Source organism: Pteropus alecto, unplaced genomic scaffold (assembly GCF_000325575.1).
Source record: "Pteropus alecto unplaced genomic scaffold, ASM32557v1 scaffold484, whole genome shotgun sequence".
Classification (NCBI taxonomy): Eukaryota; Metazoa; Chordata; class Mammalia; order Chiroptera; family Pteropodidae; genus Pteropus; species Pteropus alecto.
The window spans coordinates 33,545-51,858 of record NW_006435778.1 but is presented as its reverse complement, the minus strand read 5'-3'; the positions used below and the strand labels follow the sequence as shown (position 1 = coordinate 51,858).

Here is an 18,314-nt window from a genome sequence, read left to right as displayed (position 1 = left end):
AAACCAGACAAAACATCATAAGAAAAGAAAACCATGGATCAATGTTCCTTATGAACATAGATGAGAAACTCTGAGCAAAATTTTAGCAAATCAAACTCAACAGTATAATAAAAGAATCATACATCATAACCAAGTAGGATTTATTATAGGGATGCAAAGTTGATTTAACATTAGAAAATCAACCAGTGTAATTCATCATATTAACAAACTACAAAAACACGTGATCATCTCAACAGATGCAGAAAAAGCATTGATAAAATCCAACATCCATTTCTCATAAAACTCTCAGCTAAGTAGGAATAGAGGGACTTCCTTACCCTGATAAAGAGCATCTATGTGAACTCTATAGCTAAAATTATACTTAACAGTGAAAGGCATAAATGATTTTGCAGTGATGATGGGAATGATGATATTACTGATGATGATGATGATGAGATGATGAGTTGGGTGATACTATTCAGAATAACAATGCAATAGGGAAAGGACGATATGTTGGGGGTGGTGACGAGAATACTAATGGGGCGATGAGGTTATGATGATGTAATGTATGATGAAAATAACAGGGTGATGGTGGTGGCGAAAGTGAAGGTGCTTTGGGTATGTGCTTAGTAGCTAGTGTACACACTTGGGATAATTTAGGTAAAAGTTAAAACGAGTTTCTTTAGATGCCTCTGAGGGATACTGAGTCACTTCTGGTCTTCCTGCTTAGCTGCTGATGTTGGCCCAGCTACCTAATAAGCTGAAGTTCTTAATGATGTTCCTTCCATATTCTTAAGAACTGAATTTAACAAGCCTCCCAGGACTTTGCACTTCAGAGCAATTCAACTGTGGCTTAATTGGCCGCAGCCAGGAGGAGGACTCCTGGGGCTGAGGGACCCAGGAGTGGCTCCTAGGAACTGGGGAATAAACCTGGAAACTCACAGCGGGGCGGAAGGGGGTGGGGAAGTGATCAAGATATTACTTGTAGCTTAATTGGGATTAGGAGAGTGTAGCTCTCTATATAATTAACAGTCCTTATATCCTCCTGGAATGTCTCAAGCTAATACAGAGTTTGTGGGGATTTCTCAGTAGCTCAAAGTCTGAGGCTTATGATAGCTCTTAACAAGCCACATACACAATCCCAAGGCAGGCCCTGAATTCAGGTAGCATACGTTGCCTGAGAAATTTTTCTCCACCTTGAGCTAGGCTTGACATCAAGTCAGTTACTAAAAATCAGAGCTATTAGGAGTCTAAAAGGTGGCAGTGATAGCCTGATTACATCAGAAATCCCTAAAGTGTTTTTATTGCTGTTATTTGTCATTTTTTTTATTATCAGGTAAACAATACACTCATTATAAACATTGAAACAATACAGATAAGTAAAAGTCCCCTTTTACTCTCTCTTCAATACTAGTCTCCACACCAGAGATTAAGTTTGCTTACAGATTTTAAAAAACATATGCTTTAACATTGCATGTACCTGAATATATAGAAATATAATTTTTTTTTCCCAAGGTGGAGGGCTATAATGACATCATAATATAACATAGTAATACATTATTTTTACTGCTAGGACAAAAGGTATATATACTTTAAAAATTTTTCAGCTTTATTGAGGTAAAATTGACATACAAATTGTAAGATATCTAAAGTGTGCATCGTGGTGATTTGATATACATATGTATTACGGAAGGATTCCTCCCATCTAGTTAATTAACACGTTCACCGCCTCACATATTTATCTTTTCTTTCTTTTGGTTGGGAGCGGATGATAGCATTCAAGTTCTACTCTCTTAGCAAACTTCAATTCTAAAATACGTAGTGTTATTAACTGTAGTTTTCATGTTTTCCATTAGTTCCTCAGAACTTATTCATCTTATAGCTAAAATTTTGTACCCTTTTACCAACCTCTCCATATTTCCCCTACTCCTGTTTCTTTTTACCCCGTTTCTATGATTTTGACAGTTTTTTTCTTTTTTTAGATTCCACATGTAAATGATATCATAGAGTATTTGTCTTATTTCACTTAACATAATGCCCTTAAGTTCCATCCGTTTTGTAGCAAATGGCAGGATTTCCTTTTCTCCTGGCTGACTAATATTCCATTATATATATAACATATAACATATTATATAAATGTGTGTGTGTGTGTGTGTGTGTGTGTGTGTGTATACACACCACTTTGTTTTTATCCATTTAAGTGTTGATGGACATTTAGTTTGTTTTCATATCTTGGCTATTATGAATAATGAATGCTGCATTAAACATAGGAGTATATATATCTTTTTAATATCCTGTTTCAATTTCCTTTGGATATATACCCAGAAGTAGAATTGTTGAATCATAGATAGTTCTAATTTTTTAAATTTATAGAAATTTCCATACTCTTTTCCATAGTGGCTGCATCAATTTCTATTCCCACCAACGGTGCACCAGTGTTCCCTTTTCTTTACATCCTGTCAATACCTGTTATCTCTTGTCTTTTTTATTATAGCCATCCTAATAGGTGTGCGATGATATCTCATACAGTTCTGAATTCTATTTTCATGATGTTTAGTGATGTTGAACAACTTTTCATATACATGGTGGCCATTTGTAAATCTTTTTTGGAAAAATGTATATTCAGACCCTTTACCCATTTTGATCGGTTATTTATTTATTTATTTATCTATCTATCTATTTATTTATTTATTTATTGCTTTTGTGATATACGAGTTCTTTACAAATTTTGGATATTAACCCCTTGTGAAATACAGGGTTTATAATATTTTCTATGTAGAATCTATGTCTGCCATTCTGTTATTTGTTTTCTATATAGAGTATGAATTTTTTTATTCCTCGTTTGCAGCCTTCTTTTGTGTTAAACAGATATATTCTATGTGTTAAACAGATATATTCTAGTTTACTAATGTAATTCCCTCATCGTTTCTTTTATGATAGTTTTTAAGTTATGTTTTAGTGGTTCCCTTGAGGATTACAATTAATTTCTTAACATATAACCATCTAGTCTACTGTAGCTTAATTTCAATAGTAAAAAAAACCCCTTTTGCTCCTCTATAACTTCATTTCCTTCCTGCATGTTTGTGCTCTTCTTGACATTTTAACTGCATCTTTCTTATTGTATGCCCATCAACACAGCTTTATAATTATTTTATGCAATTATTTTCTAAATTGGGAGAATAAAATTTGCTAACAAAAAATACACATACTGACTGTGTAATCACCTCTACCAGTGCTCTTTCTTACTTCATGCAGATCTGACGTACTGCCTAATGTCCTTTCATTTCAGCCTGATGGACTCTCTGTAGTGTTTCATGTAGGGCGGGTTTACTAACAACAAATTCTTTGAGTTTTTGTTTATTTGGAAATGCCTTAATTCCTTCTTCACTTTTGAAGGATAGTTTTACTCAACATAGAATTCTTGGTTGAAAGTCTTTTTTTTTCTTTCAGCATCTTGAATTTGTCATTTCATTGGCTATGGCTTACACGGTTTCAATGACAGCTGTTATTGTTGAGTATCCTTTGTATGTGACAAATCACTTCTCTTTCTACTTTATAGATTATGTCTTTGGTTTTTGACAGTTTATGATGTGTCTAGATGTGGGTCTCTATATTTATTTTACCTGGAGTTCATTAAACTTCTAAGATGTATAGAATAATGTTTTTCATCAAATGGGAAGTTTGAGGCCATTATTTCTTAACATATTTCTGTCTCTTTCTCACTGATAATTCTAGGATTTTCATTAAATGTAGGTTGGTAAACTTGTATTCAATAGATCTCTGAGGCTCTGTTCATTTTCCTTTATTCTTTTTTTCTGTTTCTTGGACTCTTTAATCTCAATTGGCCTGTCTTCAAATGTGCTGATTTTTTTGTTCTTTCTACTAAAATATGCTATTGTTTAAATAGAACCTTCTAGTTAATATAACTCCTCTAGTCAATATAACCCCTCCAGTAAATTTTTCATTTCAATTATTTGGTTTTCTTTAATAATTTGTCTCTTTATCGATATTTTCTATTTGGTGATACATTGGTGATTTTATTCTTTCCTTGAGTTATTTTGGCACGGTTTACTTAGTTCTCTGAACTTATTTAAAATAGCTGATTTTAAACCCTTGTTTAGTAAGCTCAACATATATTGCCTCCTCAGGAACAGTTTCTATTGATATGATTATTCCCTGTATGTATGGGCAACACTTTGTTTTCATGTTGCATTTTTGTTGTTGTTGAAAATTGGACATAATATAAAGTGGAAACTCTGAGAATAAAATTATCCATGCTCCCAAAGTTTTGTGATAATTTGTTTTGTTACTTTTCTGATCTAATTCTTTAAAATCTGTATTCTTTGTCATGTGTCATGGGCTACTGACATCTCCGTTCAGCTAGCTTAGTGGCCAGATACTGATTGGACAGAGATTTCCTTACACTCTTGAAACCAAAAAGTTTCCCAGTCTTTGCTGAGGGACTCTGTGTGCATGTGGGGCATCCCTTCAACTCTGCAGGCATTTGACTACTCTGCCTTAGCTCGCTCATACTTCGTTATTATTCAGGACCTCAAGATCAGTCTGAGGTGAGAACTTAGGACCTTTCAGCTCTTTTCTGAGCATGCTCATAGCCATAGGCATATGCCCAGCCCTACACATATGACAAAGCTTTTAAAAGTCTTAATAAATATCTCATTTGACAGCTTTTTCTTTTTAAGCTTTTGACTCTTTTCATACTTGTCGAGAAGGCCTTGATCTGCTTCTGTGCTGAGTGAATCCTTATGATGATGGCAAAGGTACTGGCACAGATAATGACAACAGGGGAGAGTGGGCCCACAATGACGCTGAAGCCCGTGATGAAGTTCAAAAGTCATTGAGGGATGTGTCTGAATAGGCCAGCTTCAGGCCAGCAGGAACTTCACAAAAGTAGTGGTCGATTTTATTAGGGCCACAGTTGCGCAGGTACATAGCAAAGAAGGTATAGCACAGCCCACCCACAAACCACAGGCTGCACAGACACCCACCAGGAGGAGACACACAGAGAGGCTTATGATGACTTTGTACTGAAAAGGGTGGCAGATCGCCGTGTACCCGACCACAGACATGATGAAGAAAAGCCAAGACTCAGTGATTATAGAAGAGGAAGATGTACATCTGGGCCACACATCTAGCAAAAGAGATGACCCTCTTCTTGTTGAGAATATGCATGAGCCTCTAGGGCATAGTAGTGGTGCTGTAGCACACTTCTAGCATGGAGAGAACAACAGACATGTGGAGGCGCAAGTCCTGGTGAATGAGGGTGATGAGGAGGCTGTTGTTTACAAGGAACAGCAGGTAAAAGACTGGAAAGAAGGTGAAGAGCAGAGGATTGATTCTGGGGTTGGGGCGAAGCCTAATACACTGAATTCTGTCACGGCGCGCTGGTTGACTTTCTGCATTGTGATCTGCCTGTTTAAAGAGTTTTGGAGATATGTAATTTACTGAGTGACTGTGTCGTGGGCATGTAAGAAAATTTCACACTCATTGTCTCATTTACATTTACTAACAGGAAGTTTGGATTGGCAGATGGCAGCATGAGGTAAGTCCTTATAGTAGTTTGAGTGGTATTGGTGGTTGGTTCAGGATTTAGTTGAGGATCATCATGACAAAAATGGTGAAGACCAAGTCAGGGAAGTGCTATATGCTGTGCTATATTCTTGTCTGCGGGTACCTATGCCTTCTTTTCCTGACACAACCTTGCTTTTCTCTCTATTATTCACCCCATTTTCTGTTTTCTCTTGTTATTACAGAAGGAACTAAGCCTTGGTTTAAGATTAGGGCCAAGGTTTGGACTATTATACTCATTATTTGGGTTAAGGTATTTATCACTGTTGGGATTGGACTAAGGGTAGAATCAAGGATTAGAATCGATGCTCTGTTGGACAAAAGTTAGAGTTAATATTTAAGATGTAGCTTTTTCTGGTGAATGAGAGTTCACTGGTGTTTGTTAATTATGTCATTTGTTCAATGCATTTTTACCCAATGTTTATTATTTATTATAAATCAGGGACAAAGAAGAGTTATAAATAATCTAGGTGGAAAAAGTGATTTCACAGTCTACCAAGATATATTCTAAATATGTTGAAGAGTTATATGCAAAAAGTAAAACTATAAAGCAACCTAGGAGAAAAGATATGAGTGAATGTTGATTATATGGTGGGACAGAGAAAGGCCTTTTAAGCATCACCTGAGTGTTTCCCAGTAAGTCCTTCAGCCTCATGATGATGACCCTTTTCCTGTTTATACACCAATAAAACAACATAGGTCCTCATCAGTCTGCTGTAAAGTCTAATACTTTCCCTAATATTTTGGAGGATTCCTCATGCATCCCTGGTCACTTTGCTCTAAAATCCATGCTCTTGTTGAATCCTTGACCCCTCCCCTCAACTGCCTTGCTTTGTGTGGGGACTGATCTTTTCAAGGTTCATTCCTGTTCTCTTTCTCCTTTATTCTCCAGGCCTCACCAATACCAAATGGTCATTTGTAGACTTTCTTGAAGGCATGTTGACTTACAATGCAGCACAGAATAGAAAACCATTTATCGTCGAATATTTAATGTTATATAGTCCCTAAGTCATCTCTGCAGTTTTGTCTAGCGTTTTCCTCTCTAGCCTCTAATTACTGTTACTGGGGTCTGGTCTCCTTCCTGGAATCTCCTTCCATCTCCCTTGTGTCCCTGTTTAAGAGTTCTTACCCCCGTCTCCTGGTTAGCCAGCCACAACTTCCAAGTCCTCCATTTCAGTGCTTCCAAATGATTCATGCATCACAGTCACCTAGAGGGCTTGACGCATGTTGCTGCGCCTCGAGCCAGAGTTTGGATTCATTAGGTCTGGGGTGGAGCCGAGAATTTTCATATCTAACAAGTTCCCAGGTGTTGTAGATGCTGCCATACCTCGAGAACCATTGATTTACTCAATTGTATACGGAAAGTTGGCTCTCTTGCAATTTCCCTGTGTCCTTATTATGCTCAGGCTGCTCACATTCCCCCACCTAAATACCGATATTATTTTCCTCTCACAGAAGCATAAAAACAAAGGAAGAAATGGTAAAGGAAAAGATGAATATTTTTAGCCACATAAAAAAGAAAATTTTCTCTAAGTTAAAAAAAAAAGTTTGTGACATATGGGAAGACAAGTGATTAATGTTATGAGAACATAAAAATCTCTTCGAATACATAAAGAAACATTAACAACTGAGACTGAGATATGAATAATAAATTCGAAAAGAAAGATTCAAAAGTTCAATGAAACCACAAGTTTAACCTTTATAATTATTGAAGATTGCAAGTTAAAACATCAATGAAATAATAGGTTTTTTTAACTTATAAAATTGGCAAAAAAATTCTTTTAAAATAATAATTCCTGGCATTGGCCAGTTTATAGTTAATAGAAATTCTGATCTACTGCTATGGGAAATAAATTACTAACATTTTTCTGCAGGAAAATTTGTCAATACGTAATTTTACTTTAAAGAATTTTGCATAGGGAGTAAATCAGAGATATGGAGAGAGATTTTCATCAAGGATGTTGTTCATTGCATATTATTTCTAATAGGGAAAATGGAAAACAACCTAAATGTCTTAAAATAGGGGACTGGTTAAATAAATTATGGTGTATTGATATGACTGAATACCTGTAGCCTTAAAAATCACATTTTGGAAACTATTCTACATTGTGGGACAATGCTCCAATAGATTATTAAATTTAAAAAGCAAGAGATGAAACTATGTTTGACCCAATCCTAATAGTATAAGGATTTATGGGCATAGACAAAAATCAAAAAGGAGTATACCAAAATGTTAACAATGGTCATTTCTGGTGATTAGATTTGTAGGTGATATTTGTTTGCCTACGTCCTCTGAACTTACCAAATTTTCCTCGATGAACATGAACTACTTTTATAATGAGGAATAAAGTTTAAAATGATACCCTGAAGAAGGAATATACAGGGATTTGGCTTCTTAGGGTGGATATGAGAGAGGAGGATCTGAGATGAAGAAAGACAAGGAGAACACAGAGAGACCAGAGGGGAATGGAATGGAGGCTTCTCTCATTGTCCTGGATCATCCCCTCCACTGAGCTGCACTCAGGAATCAGGTGATGTGGTTTAACGCAAGTGCAGTTACTGCTTAAGGTAAAAGTGTTTTGCATAGGAGATTTCCCGAGTGGTAAACGCCTAGGTTGACTCCAGTGTGTGAGAAGTTAGATTGGGAGACAGAACAGAAACCCACGTTAGCAGGACTCAATCCAGGGTGGGAGCAGAGGGCATGAGTGTGATCATAAAAACAAAAGAGAGGTGAATTTGGCTTCTAGATTCAAGAGGCCCGTAGACCTCTGGGGCTGGCAAACCAAGGAGAAATGGGGCTTGAGCTCCGGCCGTCCTAGCACAAGGCAGCCTGTGAGGCAGAGAGCCCCAGATTTGGAGTCAAGCACACCTGGGCTCCAGGAGCGCGTTGCTTCTCTTGCTGTGTAACCCGTGCAAATTACTTCACCTCCCTGAAACTTAGTGCCTCTTCCTCACGGTGGGAACTCTATAGGGTGGCTGAGACGTTAAATGAAAATAATCCTGAGTTCATGCCAGAAAACAAAGTAGGTAGTGAAGAAATGCCAGAACACACGAGGGGCGGTTGATATCTCTGCTTCACCTGAGACATAATACACAGACGCTTCTCTGTCTCCTAAACCTCTGTGAGAACCCAAAGAGTGCTGGAACCGATAAGAGGAGGAAGCCAATCACTGGAAAGGTGAGCTCTGGCCTCTCACTTCAGCTCTGGTCCGGAGATGTGTGCACTGGCTCCCTCATGAGAGACTCTGCCCAGGTGGACGCAGACTGGAATGAGACTGCCACTACTCTCAGCTTACATGACACCCTCTCCCATGTCCCTGCCTGCCATTCAGCTAGGGTGGGAGGTCATTTATCGTTGTTAATAATAAAAGAGACCAGAATTCTTAACGTGCATACGATGCCTTCACATTTGGACTCAGGCAATTTTCCTGGTCACCTCCTATGGTTACTGTAAGAGCCAAACTTTCATGCTCACTGGAGCAGTAGTTTGCTGTATGAACGTGGGAAAGTCACCTAACCTCCTTGGCCTTCGTGATCTCATCTGTAAAAGAAGGGTGGTGGATAATCCGAAACTGCTCCTCTATGGCGGATTTTTAACACTTTTCTATTTATGCCTAGATTTAGAGGAGACTGGGGCCAGGAGGTGGGGCTCTAGAGACAAAGGATGCCAGCTCCCCATAGCCCTCCCCCTCATCCAGGTGCCTAGGTAAGACTGTGGTTAAATGTTTCAAGGAGAACATCCAAGGTTGGAATAGGAGGGGAGGCCTGCATGACTGGAGGATGCCATCTGCTAGACTGCCTGATCCCTTAGAACAGAACTGGAAATAGTGTTGGCCTGGGTGGGTTTTGGGGAGCAGAACTTAAAGTCTTGTAATTTCAGAGTTATATATTTTCAGGTTTTTAAAAATCCTTGAAACTTTTTGTCAAAGCAGACTTCTGTAGGACCTCAGAACCCCTTCACTCACACCCTCTTCACGGAGACACTTGTGGCTTCCTGTGGCTCCTCCTTTCAAATTGAAACTCAATTTGATAACCACTAGCACAATTCTCTGATTTTAGCAAAGCCCAGAGTGGGGAAACAACCGGCTTAAGGTCACACAGCAAGTGTCTGAATTAGGATGAATACCCATGTGGTATTCAAGTCCAGGCTCTTGCATTGCCAAGTCCAGGCTCTTGCACTGCCAAGTGCTGCTCTCAGAGATAAACCATGAGCCAGGATATGGGACTTAGGGACAGAAAGAACCTGATGCTGCAAACTACATTCTCTTTCCAGCTCCTGAGATATGGAGATCCTTAAACAAGGGCGTGGTGATGAGAGGCCGCCCAGTTTTTACTTCTGGCTCGTGCCTGCAGGCTGAGGGTAGAAAAAGCAGAGAAGATGTGGGTGACAGGCCTCTGGCTCCCAGGACTCCTTGCCTTTTGATGAGTTTGTGTCTTTGTGGAGAGCGAAGTCTGGTGACTGGCTTTTACTCTCACTTTCCTCGGCTGGCTTGCTGAGTGTCTTACGGTCAGTTGCTTGGCCCCTCTGAGCCTCAGATTCTAACATGGCCACACTGTCACAGCCAGGTTTCATGATGACCTGTTACCAATGAGAAGACAGTGTGATTAATTGCAAGGTCCTGGTAGGGGGTGGGTGAGTCTCTAGTCCCCAGTTTGCCTGGGCTTGTGACTGGAGTTGCCAGCCTCAGTTCCCTGTCAGAATGTAATGCAAATCAGAGAAATATCATTTTGTTTTCACTTTGGATCCTTATATTTATCTCCTCCTCTCATATCTACTTTCCTGCAGAACAGGCTAGGAGATGAAAGACTCAAGGCAGAGTTTCGAATTTTCACTTTTGCCATTTACTGCCATGACTCTGAGTAGGTAGGTAATTGTTTCTTACCCATACATAAAGGATGTTGCTTGCGATAATATCTGATTCTGACATGTTCTGAAGATATATTTGATTAAAATAGGTAACCAAGTATTGCTTCTCAGGTCCCTTTGTGCCTCTATTAACCAAGTGATGAAATGTTGATTTTGCTTTCTTAAGACCATTTCTTAAATTTAGAAAAATAAAATAATTTCAGGATCTTTTTACCAAAAACTATCTGAGATTTATCTGAGTGTCTCTGGAAAACCATAGAGATCTCCTCTTTCACATTATAAAATAGAAATAATTAGGCCTATTTGGTATGCTTCACATTTTTTAGTTCAATATTATTGTTTCTTCTGTCAAATCAGAAGAAACTCTCAGCTTTCCCTAGATTAAGTGTCTATGAATGAAATTTTATTAATGTAAATGTTTCAGAAATTGTATGTTTTATGGGAAGGCACTCAGGATTTATGAATGCCCTCATTGCCCATTATATTTTCTTACCCCCAAGGGGAACACTGCTCAAAACCCTTACAGAATTGTCATGCACTGTACCTGAATAGAGAACTTCACTCCCTCCATTCTGACATAATCGGCTGATGTAATAAATTAACCACATTTATTCAGTCTTTGTCATCTACAGATAAAGTCTGTTCTGATCTGATGCTTGCCTATGGGCTTGGCTATAAACTACAGGCCAGTATTTGTGTTTTCAACAAAACACGGTAGTCTCAGAGGCTCATAGAAAGAATCAGATCAGGTTTCGAAACATTTGCTGTTTCAAAGAACAGATGCTTGGGGTACAGCTTCCAGGCTGGTATCACTCAGGCAAATTTCCAAATGTAGTAAGTGGACTGAGTCGGGGTTCCCAGGACTCTTCAGTCCAGAATTGGGCAGACTCTATGATACTGACTGCTGATCCAAGATTCAGCAAGAGTTAATTATGTAGGGGTGAATAAACAAATGAGTTTGTTTGTTTGGATCATTGCTGCCATTATTTTTAATGTTCTATTTTTTGAATATATGAGAAAACTCTTTCTTTTCTCTCAAGCTATCTTTAACACTCAGTTTAGGATCCTGCTTTTTTCAACTGAGATGAAACATTTTCAACTGATTTGATTCTTATTAACCCACCAGAATTTAGAAACTTAAATTAATCTCTTTATTTTTCATAACGATGTAATTATTAACATACATTTGATAAGAATTTGTTTTTCTTTTAAACAGGATATACTTGGTCAAATTGATTATATAAAAATGTTTATTTTTGAGAGTTATCATCTTTCAATTGTTCATGATGAACTAATATTCAGCAGCAAGGGTTGGCTTTACTTGTGAAGTCAGTCTCTACAAAGCCTCCCAGGAAAGCTGACTTGTTTCTGGTTTAGAAGATCCCAACCTTACAGATAATAAGGAAAATCACCTCCCGGCCAGCAGAAACCTTAGCAAATTTGGGGCCTTGTTGGGGAGGAATTCACCCAAATTTACAGATACTATGATTAAAATACAAAGGAGAGCATTTCTTGGGCTTATTTTCCAGCCTCGGTATAACAAATAATAGGGAAATTTAAAAGTTCAACTTGAGATTCCTAATGAAAACTTCCAGGCACAAATTAATTCCGTGGCCTTAGAAGTGGTTCAGCACTGCATTTCTCCAAATTTGCCAAGCAACTTGGAGGAGGCCTTTGTAGTTAACATTTCTACTACACCTATAAAAATACCTATGTATAAACTACACCTATATATGGCCACACATAATGAGACCTGTTTTGTTTTATGATCAAGAATAATCTTTGAATATTCTTTAAGATCACAAGAGTGGATGTTGTCAAAAAGGCAAAAGAGATTTCTTGGTTCCCTCTGTGTGCAGTTCTAGGTGTTGGGTAGCAGATCCTCTGAGGACTATCTGACTTTAGAAGGGTGTACTCCTTTGATTTTTTATGGACTAAGGTATTTTATAACTCTGCAGGTGTAGCTGTTAAGTTATAGAAAACTGAGAGCAATGCAAATGATTCCTGTCCAGAGTAATGCAAATGTTTCCTATTTATGACTCAAATGTTCAGCAGAGAATATAAATTTCTGTAAGGCAAATTCTTTCTTGAACCAATGCTAATATCTTACTGGTTCCTTCATGGAATAATGAGCTCAATGAAATTTTTGACATATGTCCATTTAAGAAAAACCATAAAGGAAAAAATTCATAAATTTATTAAGAATTTTATTTGTTAAAAGTTATTATTCAATTCTATAGAATTCTTTTAAAAAAAGTGAAAAGATACTCTTCAGCAATAAAAATAAATCAACATGGATACATGTCAAAACCTATTGTTGTGTAATAAAAAGTTATACTTGCTGTATAACTCAATTTTTAAAATCCTGAAAATAAATGATAAATTGTTTACAAATTATATTGTAATCTATTTCTTCAAAAATGTTAATAAAATCAATTAAAAAATTTAAAACTCTGAAATATAGACACTAAAGTGTTAACTGTAGTTATCTCTAGGTTAATGTAATGGATGCTTTTCATTTTCTTCTTTATGTCTGCCTCTGTTTTATTAAATTTTAAGAATAAATATGTACTACTTTTACAATAAAGAAAACAAGTAATAAACTGAAAAAGCATGTACTAGACAAATAGTTAATACCCAAAATATATAACAAATTACAAATTAAAGAAAGAAAAGGTAACAATCTTTTTTTCCCCTAAATATATTTAATTAGTTTCAAGTATACAGTACATTGGTTAGACATCCATATAGTTCATAAAACATCCCTTCAATTGCTCCCTCCCTCTGCTGACCCTCTACCTAGCTAATGTATTAATGCTAATTGCATTCCCTATGCCATGCTCCCCATCCTCATGACCATCCATCAGCTACAAATTTGTACTTCTTTAACCCTTCACCCCATTCCCCCAGTCCCCAAACTCCTTTCCCCTCTGTCTATCACTAAATTGTCCACTATATTTGTGAGCCTATTTTTGATTAGTTTGTTCTTTTTATTCCTTAGATTCCGCATATAAATGAAATCATATAGTGTTTATCTTTCTCTGTCTGACAAATATTTTCTAGGCCCATCAAAACAATATCTTTTTCCATCCCCTTCCTTTTAGTCTGTGTATGTCTTTTAATCTGAAGTGAGTCTCTTAGCAAGGAGTACCTGGATGTGGCTTGGGTGAGGCTGCGAGTTGGGGGAGGTGGGGTTTCAGGGAATCCTCTGGGTTAGAGTAACCTCTGTTATCCAGTTTGATGACATCACAGCTATGGCGGCACTGCATCTGTGCACTGGGACAGGGGAGGGCTCAACAGGAAACAATGGATACTGCCAGCACTTCTGTACAGACTGAGTCTCACCTCGGTCCTCACTCCGACAACGTCTCCCTGTATGTCCCTGGTGCCCACTACATGCAGCCAAATTGGCACTGGTGCTTAGAGCGAGCAAGTCCATCATTGCAAAAGTTCGCTCACAGGCACGGCTCCTTTAAGAGGCATCTGCCGCTGCTGCTGCCACAGCCTCTGTCTCATTCAGCCGCTCGAGACCGGGCAGCCCTCTGTCCTTGTCCCTTCCTACCTTCTGCCATTTCAGGGTGCATTCTTGGATTTCTTCCTAGTTGTATGGCTTGTTCCTCTAGATCCCAAGCAATTTTTCCTTGCTGCTGCTCCTTGTTTCATCACAACTTTGATTTGGTCATCAGAGGGATGAACAGAGCCTCTATCATCTATGCCATTTTTTGTCCTCTAACAATATCTTATGTTATTGAACACTATTATTTGCTACCCACTATGATAAATGCTTTACCTGTTTATCCCCTTTAATCCTTCAAACAACTCTCTGAAGAATACAATATTTTCTTCCCATTCCAGATCAGGAAACTGAGACTCAGAGAAATGAAATAACTTGCCCATCATGAGTGAGTTAATAAAGGGTAGAGCTGGGATTAGAACACAGAAGCCTGACTCCAGAGCCAACTACACTCATTTCACAGTACTACCAACAATCTTATGAAAAGATGTTAAATTCATTAGCAACTAGGGAATTACAAATGAAACAAAAATTGTTGCCACTTTCCATGTATGAGATAGATAAGAACAATAGAATGTTTGAGATACATAAACCATATCAAATGTGGATGAGAATGGAAGGTGTAACTACTTACTACTTGGAAGAAAATTTAGGAGTATATGGTAAATTTGAAATTTCTTTGATTCTACAATCTTCAAAGTTTACTATTCATAAATCCTAGAAAAAATACTTATATATGGAGAAATGTCCAAGATGTTAGTTGCAGAATTATTCAAATAGTGAAAAATTGGAAATAAATGTTCAACAATAGATAAATGAAATATGGTATATCCAAATGCTTATCAAAGAGAATAAGCTAGGGCTATAATTATCAAATGGGTAGGTGTCAGAAACATGATGTCAAGTTAAAATTTTTCCAGCGTGATGCTGACATCATGCTACCATTAAAAAAATTTAAACTCATACAAGAACAATTCTATATATTGTTCATTGATAGGATTGCATGTAAGGAAAAGTTTAAAAACACACTGAATAAATTTTAGTTTAACCATAGCGGTTGATTCGGGGCAGTTGGGAATATTCAAAGAACACTTTAATTTTATCTGTAATTATTTAATCCTATTTTTAAAAAAAGACAGACTAAATATGGCAAAATATTGACAAGTGTTTATTTTGGGTATGGAAAGTTGGAGTCTTTGTTATATTATTTTCTATAATCTTAGTGTATCTGTCTATCTCTTTGTGTCTCTGTCTCTGTCTTTCTACGCGTGTATACACACACGCACACACACAGATGTATACAGATATATAGATACACATATACATATTTTTTCTTTTATGAAATATATATATTTATTTTCTCAAAATCAAAGTGAGATTTAACATGTAAAACCAAGTAAAGTCGGTTTTACAAACTGAATCCAAACCAGGTCAATTATTAGCCACACTATTACACAGATATGTCTAAAATAATTTTAGCTTAGATTCTATAGTACCTATTGTAAAAATCAGTGCTAAATATTATTTGTAAGTACATGTCAGACAGTAACACGAGACTGTGTTCCTGCATAATTTGTCTATTTTGTGTGTCATTTACACCCTTAAATCCTTTACACTGTAGAAAAACATGTGCGTTTGTTAAACCTTTGGCTATGATCATCTTGTGCTGACACACACTTCCAGAGATGAGGGAAGATCCCAGGAAAAGCAATAAAACAATGGCCTTGAGCCATAAGGACATAGTCTTTGTAAAAGAAATCCTTTGCTTTCAATATGTAACAGTCATTGGGTGGTGGCAGCTGAAAAATTTCCAACCAGTGGGAACACCTTCAGTTTAGGGGTGGCCACATACTCTCCTGGCTACTCACATCCCCAGGAAGGCTCAGCTTGATCAGAACTGATGTATTAGTGAGCCCCATCAAGTCTGCCCATGACTCTGGACAATTCTGAAATATCCTGGGTCATTGAGCTGGTTGTCTGCCACTGAGTACTTTCAGAAAGGCCCCCTTTACATCCTTGTTCCGGAGGCTGTAGATGATGGGATTGAGGAAGGCAGAGACAACATTGTAGAACAGGGCCAGTTTCTTGTCCCGCTCTGGGTCATACCAGGAGCCAGGCCTCATGTACATGATCATGGCTGGCCCATAGAACATGGTGACTACAGTGACATGGGAAGCACATGTGGAGAAGGACTTGAGCCTCCCCTGGGATGAACGGATTCTCAAGATGGAGGCAAAGATACGGACATAAGAGGTCAGGATGAGGGAGAGTGGGACCAAAAGCAGGATGAAACCCAAGATGAAGTCCAACCAGTCGTTGAAGGATGTGTCTGCACAGGCCAGCTTCAGGACAGCAGGGACCTCACAGAAGAAATGGTTTATCTCGTAGGAACCACAATAAGGCAGACGCATGGTGAAGACAGTGTAGATCAGGGCCCCAGATATGCTAATGGACCAACAGACTGTCACCATCTTGATGCAAATGGGACGGCTCATGAGTAAAGTATAGTGAAGGGGGAAGCAAATGGCCACATACCTGTCATAGGCCATAATGGCATAGAGGACACACTCAGCAATCCCCAGAACCAAGAAGATGAACATCTGGGCTACACAAGCTCCCCAAGAGATAGTCCTCCTTGGACACACCATATTAACCAACATCTGCGGCATGGTAGTAGTGACATAGCTCATGTCTACCACAGAGAGGATACTGAGAAAGAAGTACATGGGCGTGTGGAGGTGTGAATCCAGGTAGATCAGGGTGATGATGAGTCCATTGCCCAGAAGAGTGATGAGGTAGAGGAGGAGGAAGAAAGTGAACAGGACCATTCTGACCTGTGACTCACTGGAGAAGCCAAGGAGGATGAACTCGGACACAGAGCTGTGGTTCTGCATAGTCATCTGCTTGTTCAAGACAGACAGGACTCCCTGTTCTGTCCTTGGCCTTGGGGGAGGGAGGATGATGTTGACAGAAGCAGAGTCACACACACAACATTTTGCATAGTCGCTTGCACAGAACTAGTCAAAACTTTGTTGAGTTGGGTGAAAAGGGACAGGAAGTTAGGAAAACTCTGGCACTGAAAAATAAGTCAGAAGACCTGGATTCATACTTGTAATAGAATATAGGATATCTGACTGCCCACATGCCCTTCTCTGGAAACCATTGGCACTGAAAAATAAGTCAGAAGACCTGGATTCATCATAGGATGTCTGACTGCCCACATGCCCTTCTCTGGAAACCACCCTCACCCATAGCAGGCAAGGCATTATTAGGTAGCCGGGGATCCAGCAAACCCTGGCCACTGCCAAATTCCACCAAGGGTATATACTTGTTCCAGTCCAGAGGACAATTCTCTGCTAAGAATTTAAAATGATGACACTGAAAGTCTGTGTCAATGGGTTGTGAGTGCCTCATGTACTTGTCAACCAGATGCGATATGATGGTAACTCAAAGTCACAGGGGAACTGAAGTTGTAGAGGGGAAAAGGAGAGGCCTTGCAGACATGATAAAAGAGCAGACATGTGGGAAGCGGAAAAGAGAGACCTCACAGTCCTGAGCAGCTGAAAGAATGACTCTGCTTCCTGACCTGCTACACCCAGTTTCCCTGAGGCCTGTCTGAACTTTGTTTCTTATGCTTGGGTATCTGTGGGATTTTCTATTGAATCCTTACAATTACCACCCACGACAACATTTTAAATCCAGTTCTTTCTGAATGTCTTGCAGTTGTCACTTACTCACGTGTGCAACCTTGGGCAAGTCCTTTAAATCGATTGGCCTCAGTTTCCCCATCTGTTAAATAGAGACGAAACATCTATGACACAGGGCAATGGCACGAGCATGTGAGATCCTGTATGTCAAAACATTTTGCAAAATACTAAACACTAGATAAGTAAAAGGGGTCAGTATAAGTGGAATGAGTCTGGAACTCATAAGATCGGGGGCTGGTCCTGACAGCACTGATTTTTCGTGTGATCTTCGGTAACTCCATACCCCTCTGCGAACTTCACAGCCCCATTTTTAAGTGAGGCTGTTGGACTTGAGCACCTCCAAAAGATGCTTCTGGCTTCCGGCTCTGCCATTCTTTGATACGAGGGATACCAGGCTGGAGTCTTGCGATTGCATCAGGGCCATGAGCAACAAGCAGAGCTAAGCAGGCAGCTGAGCGAGATCGTGTTGGTCAGAGGTTCCTTCTGGGAGCTGGAGGCACGAGAACAGAGAATAGGAGAGTACAGAGAGCATAGGCTCGGGTGTCAGCACACCTGAGTCTTGTAGCCTCTTTAGCTACTTCTATGTCACTTAGCCTCTTGGAGTCCCATGTTCATCATTTGTAATGTCTCCTCCAAAGGGGAGATTGCGTACAATATACCC

The 18,314-nt window shown here is 38.9% G+C and overlaps 1 protein-coding gene across 1 annotated transcript; it reads right to left on the bottom strand.

Moving 5' to 3' along the window:
- Window positions 1–15,907: 15,907 nt before the first annotated feature.
- LOC102889231 (olfactory receptor 2A12) lies at window positions 15,908–16,840 on the bottom strand. Its single transcript, XM_006911421.1, has one exon. It carries the CDS (start codon window positions 16,838–16,840, stop codon window positions 15,908–15,910), a length of 933 nt encoding a protein of 310 aa, XP_006911483.1.
- Window positions 16,841–18,314: the final 1,474 nt, after the last annotated feature.

Bases quoted from the DNA above. Each gene is read 5' to 3' on its own strand.
- LOC102889231 (XM_006911421.1), bottom strand. From the start codon at position 16,840: ATGCAGAACCACAGCTCTGTGTCCGAGTTCATCCTCCTTGGCTTCTCC.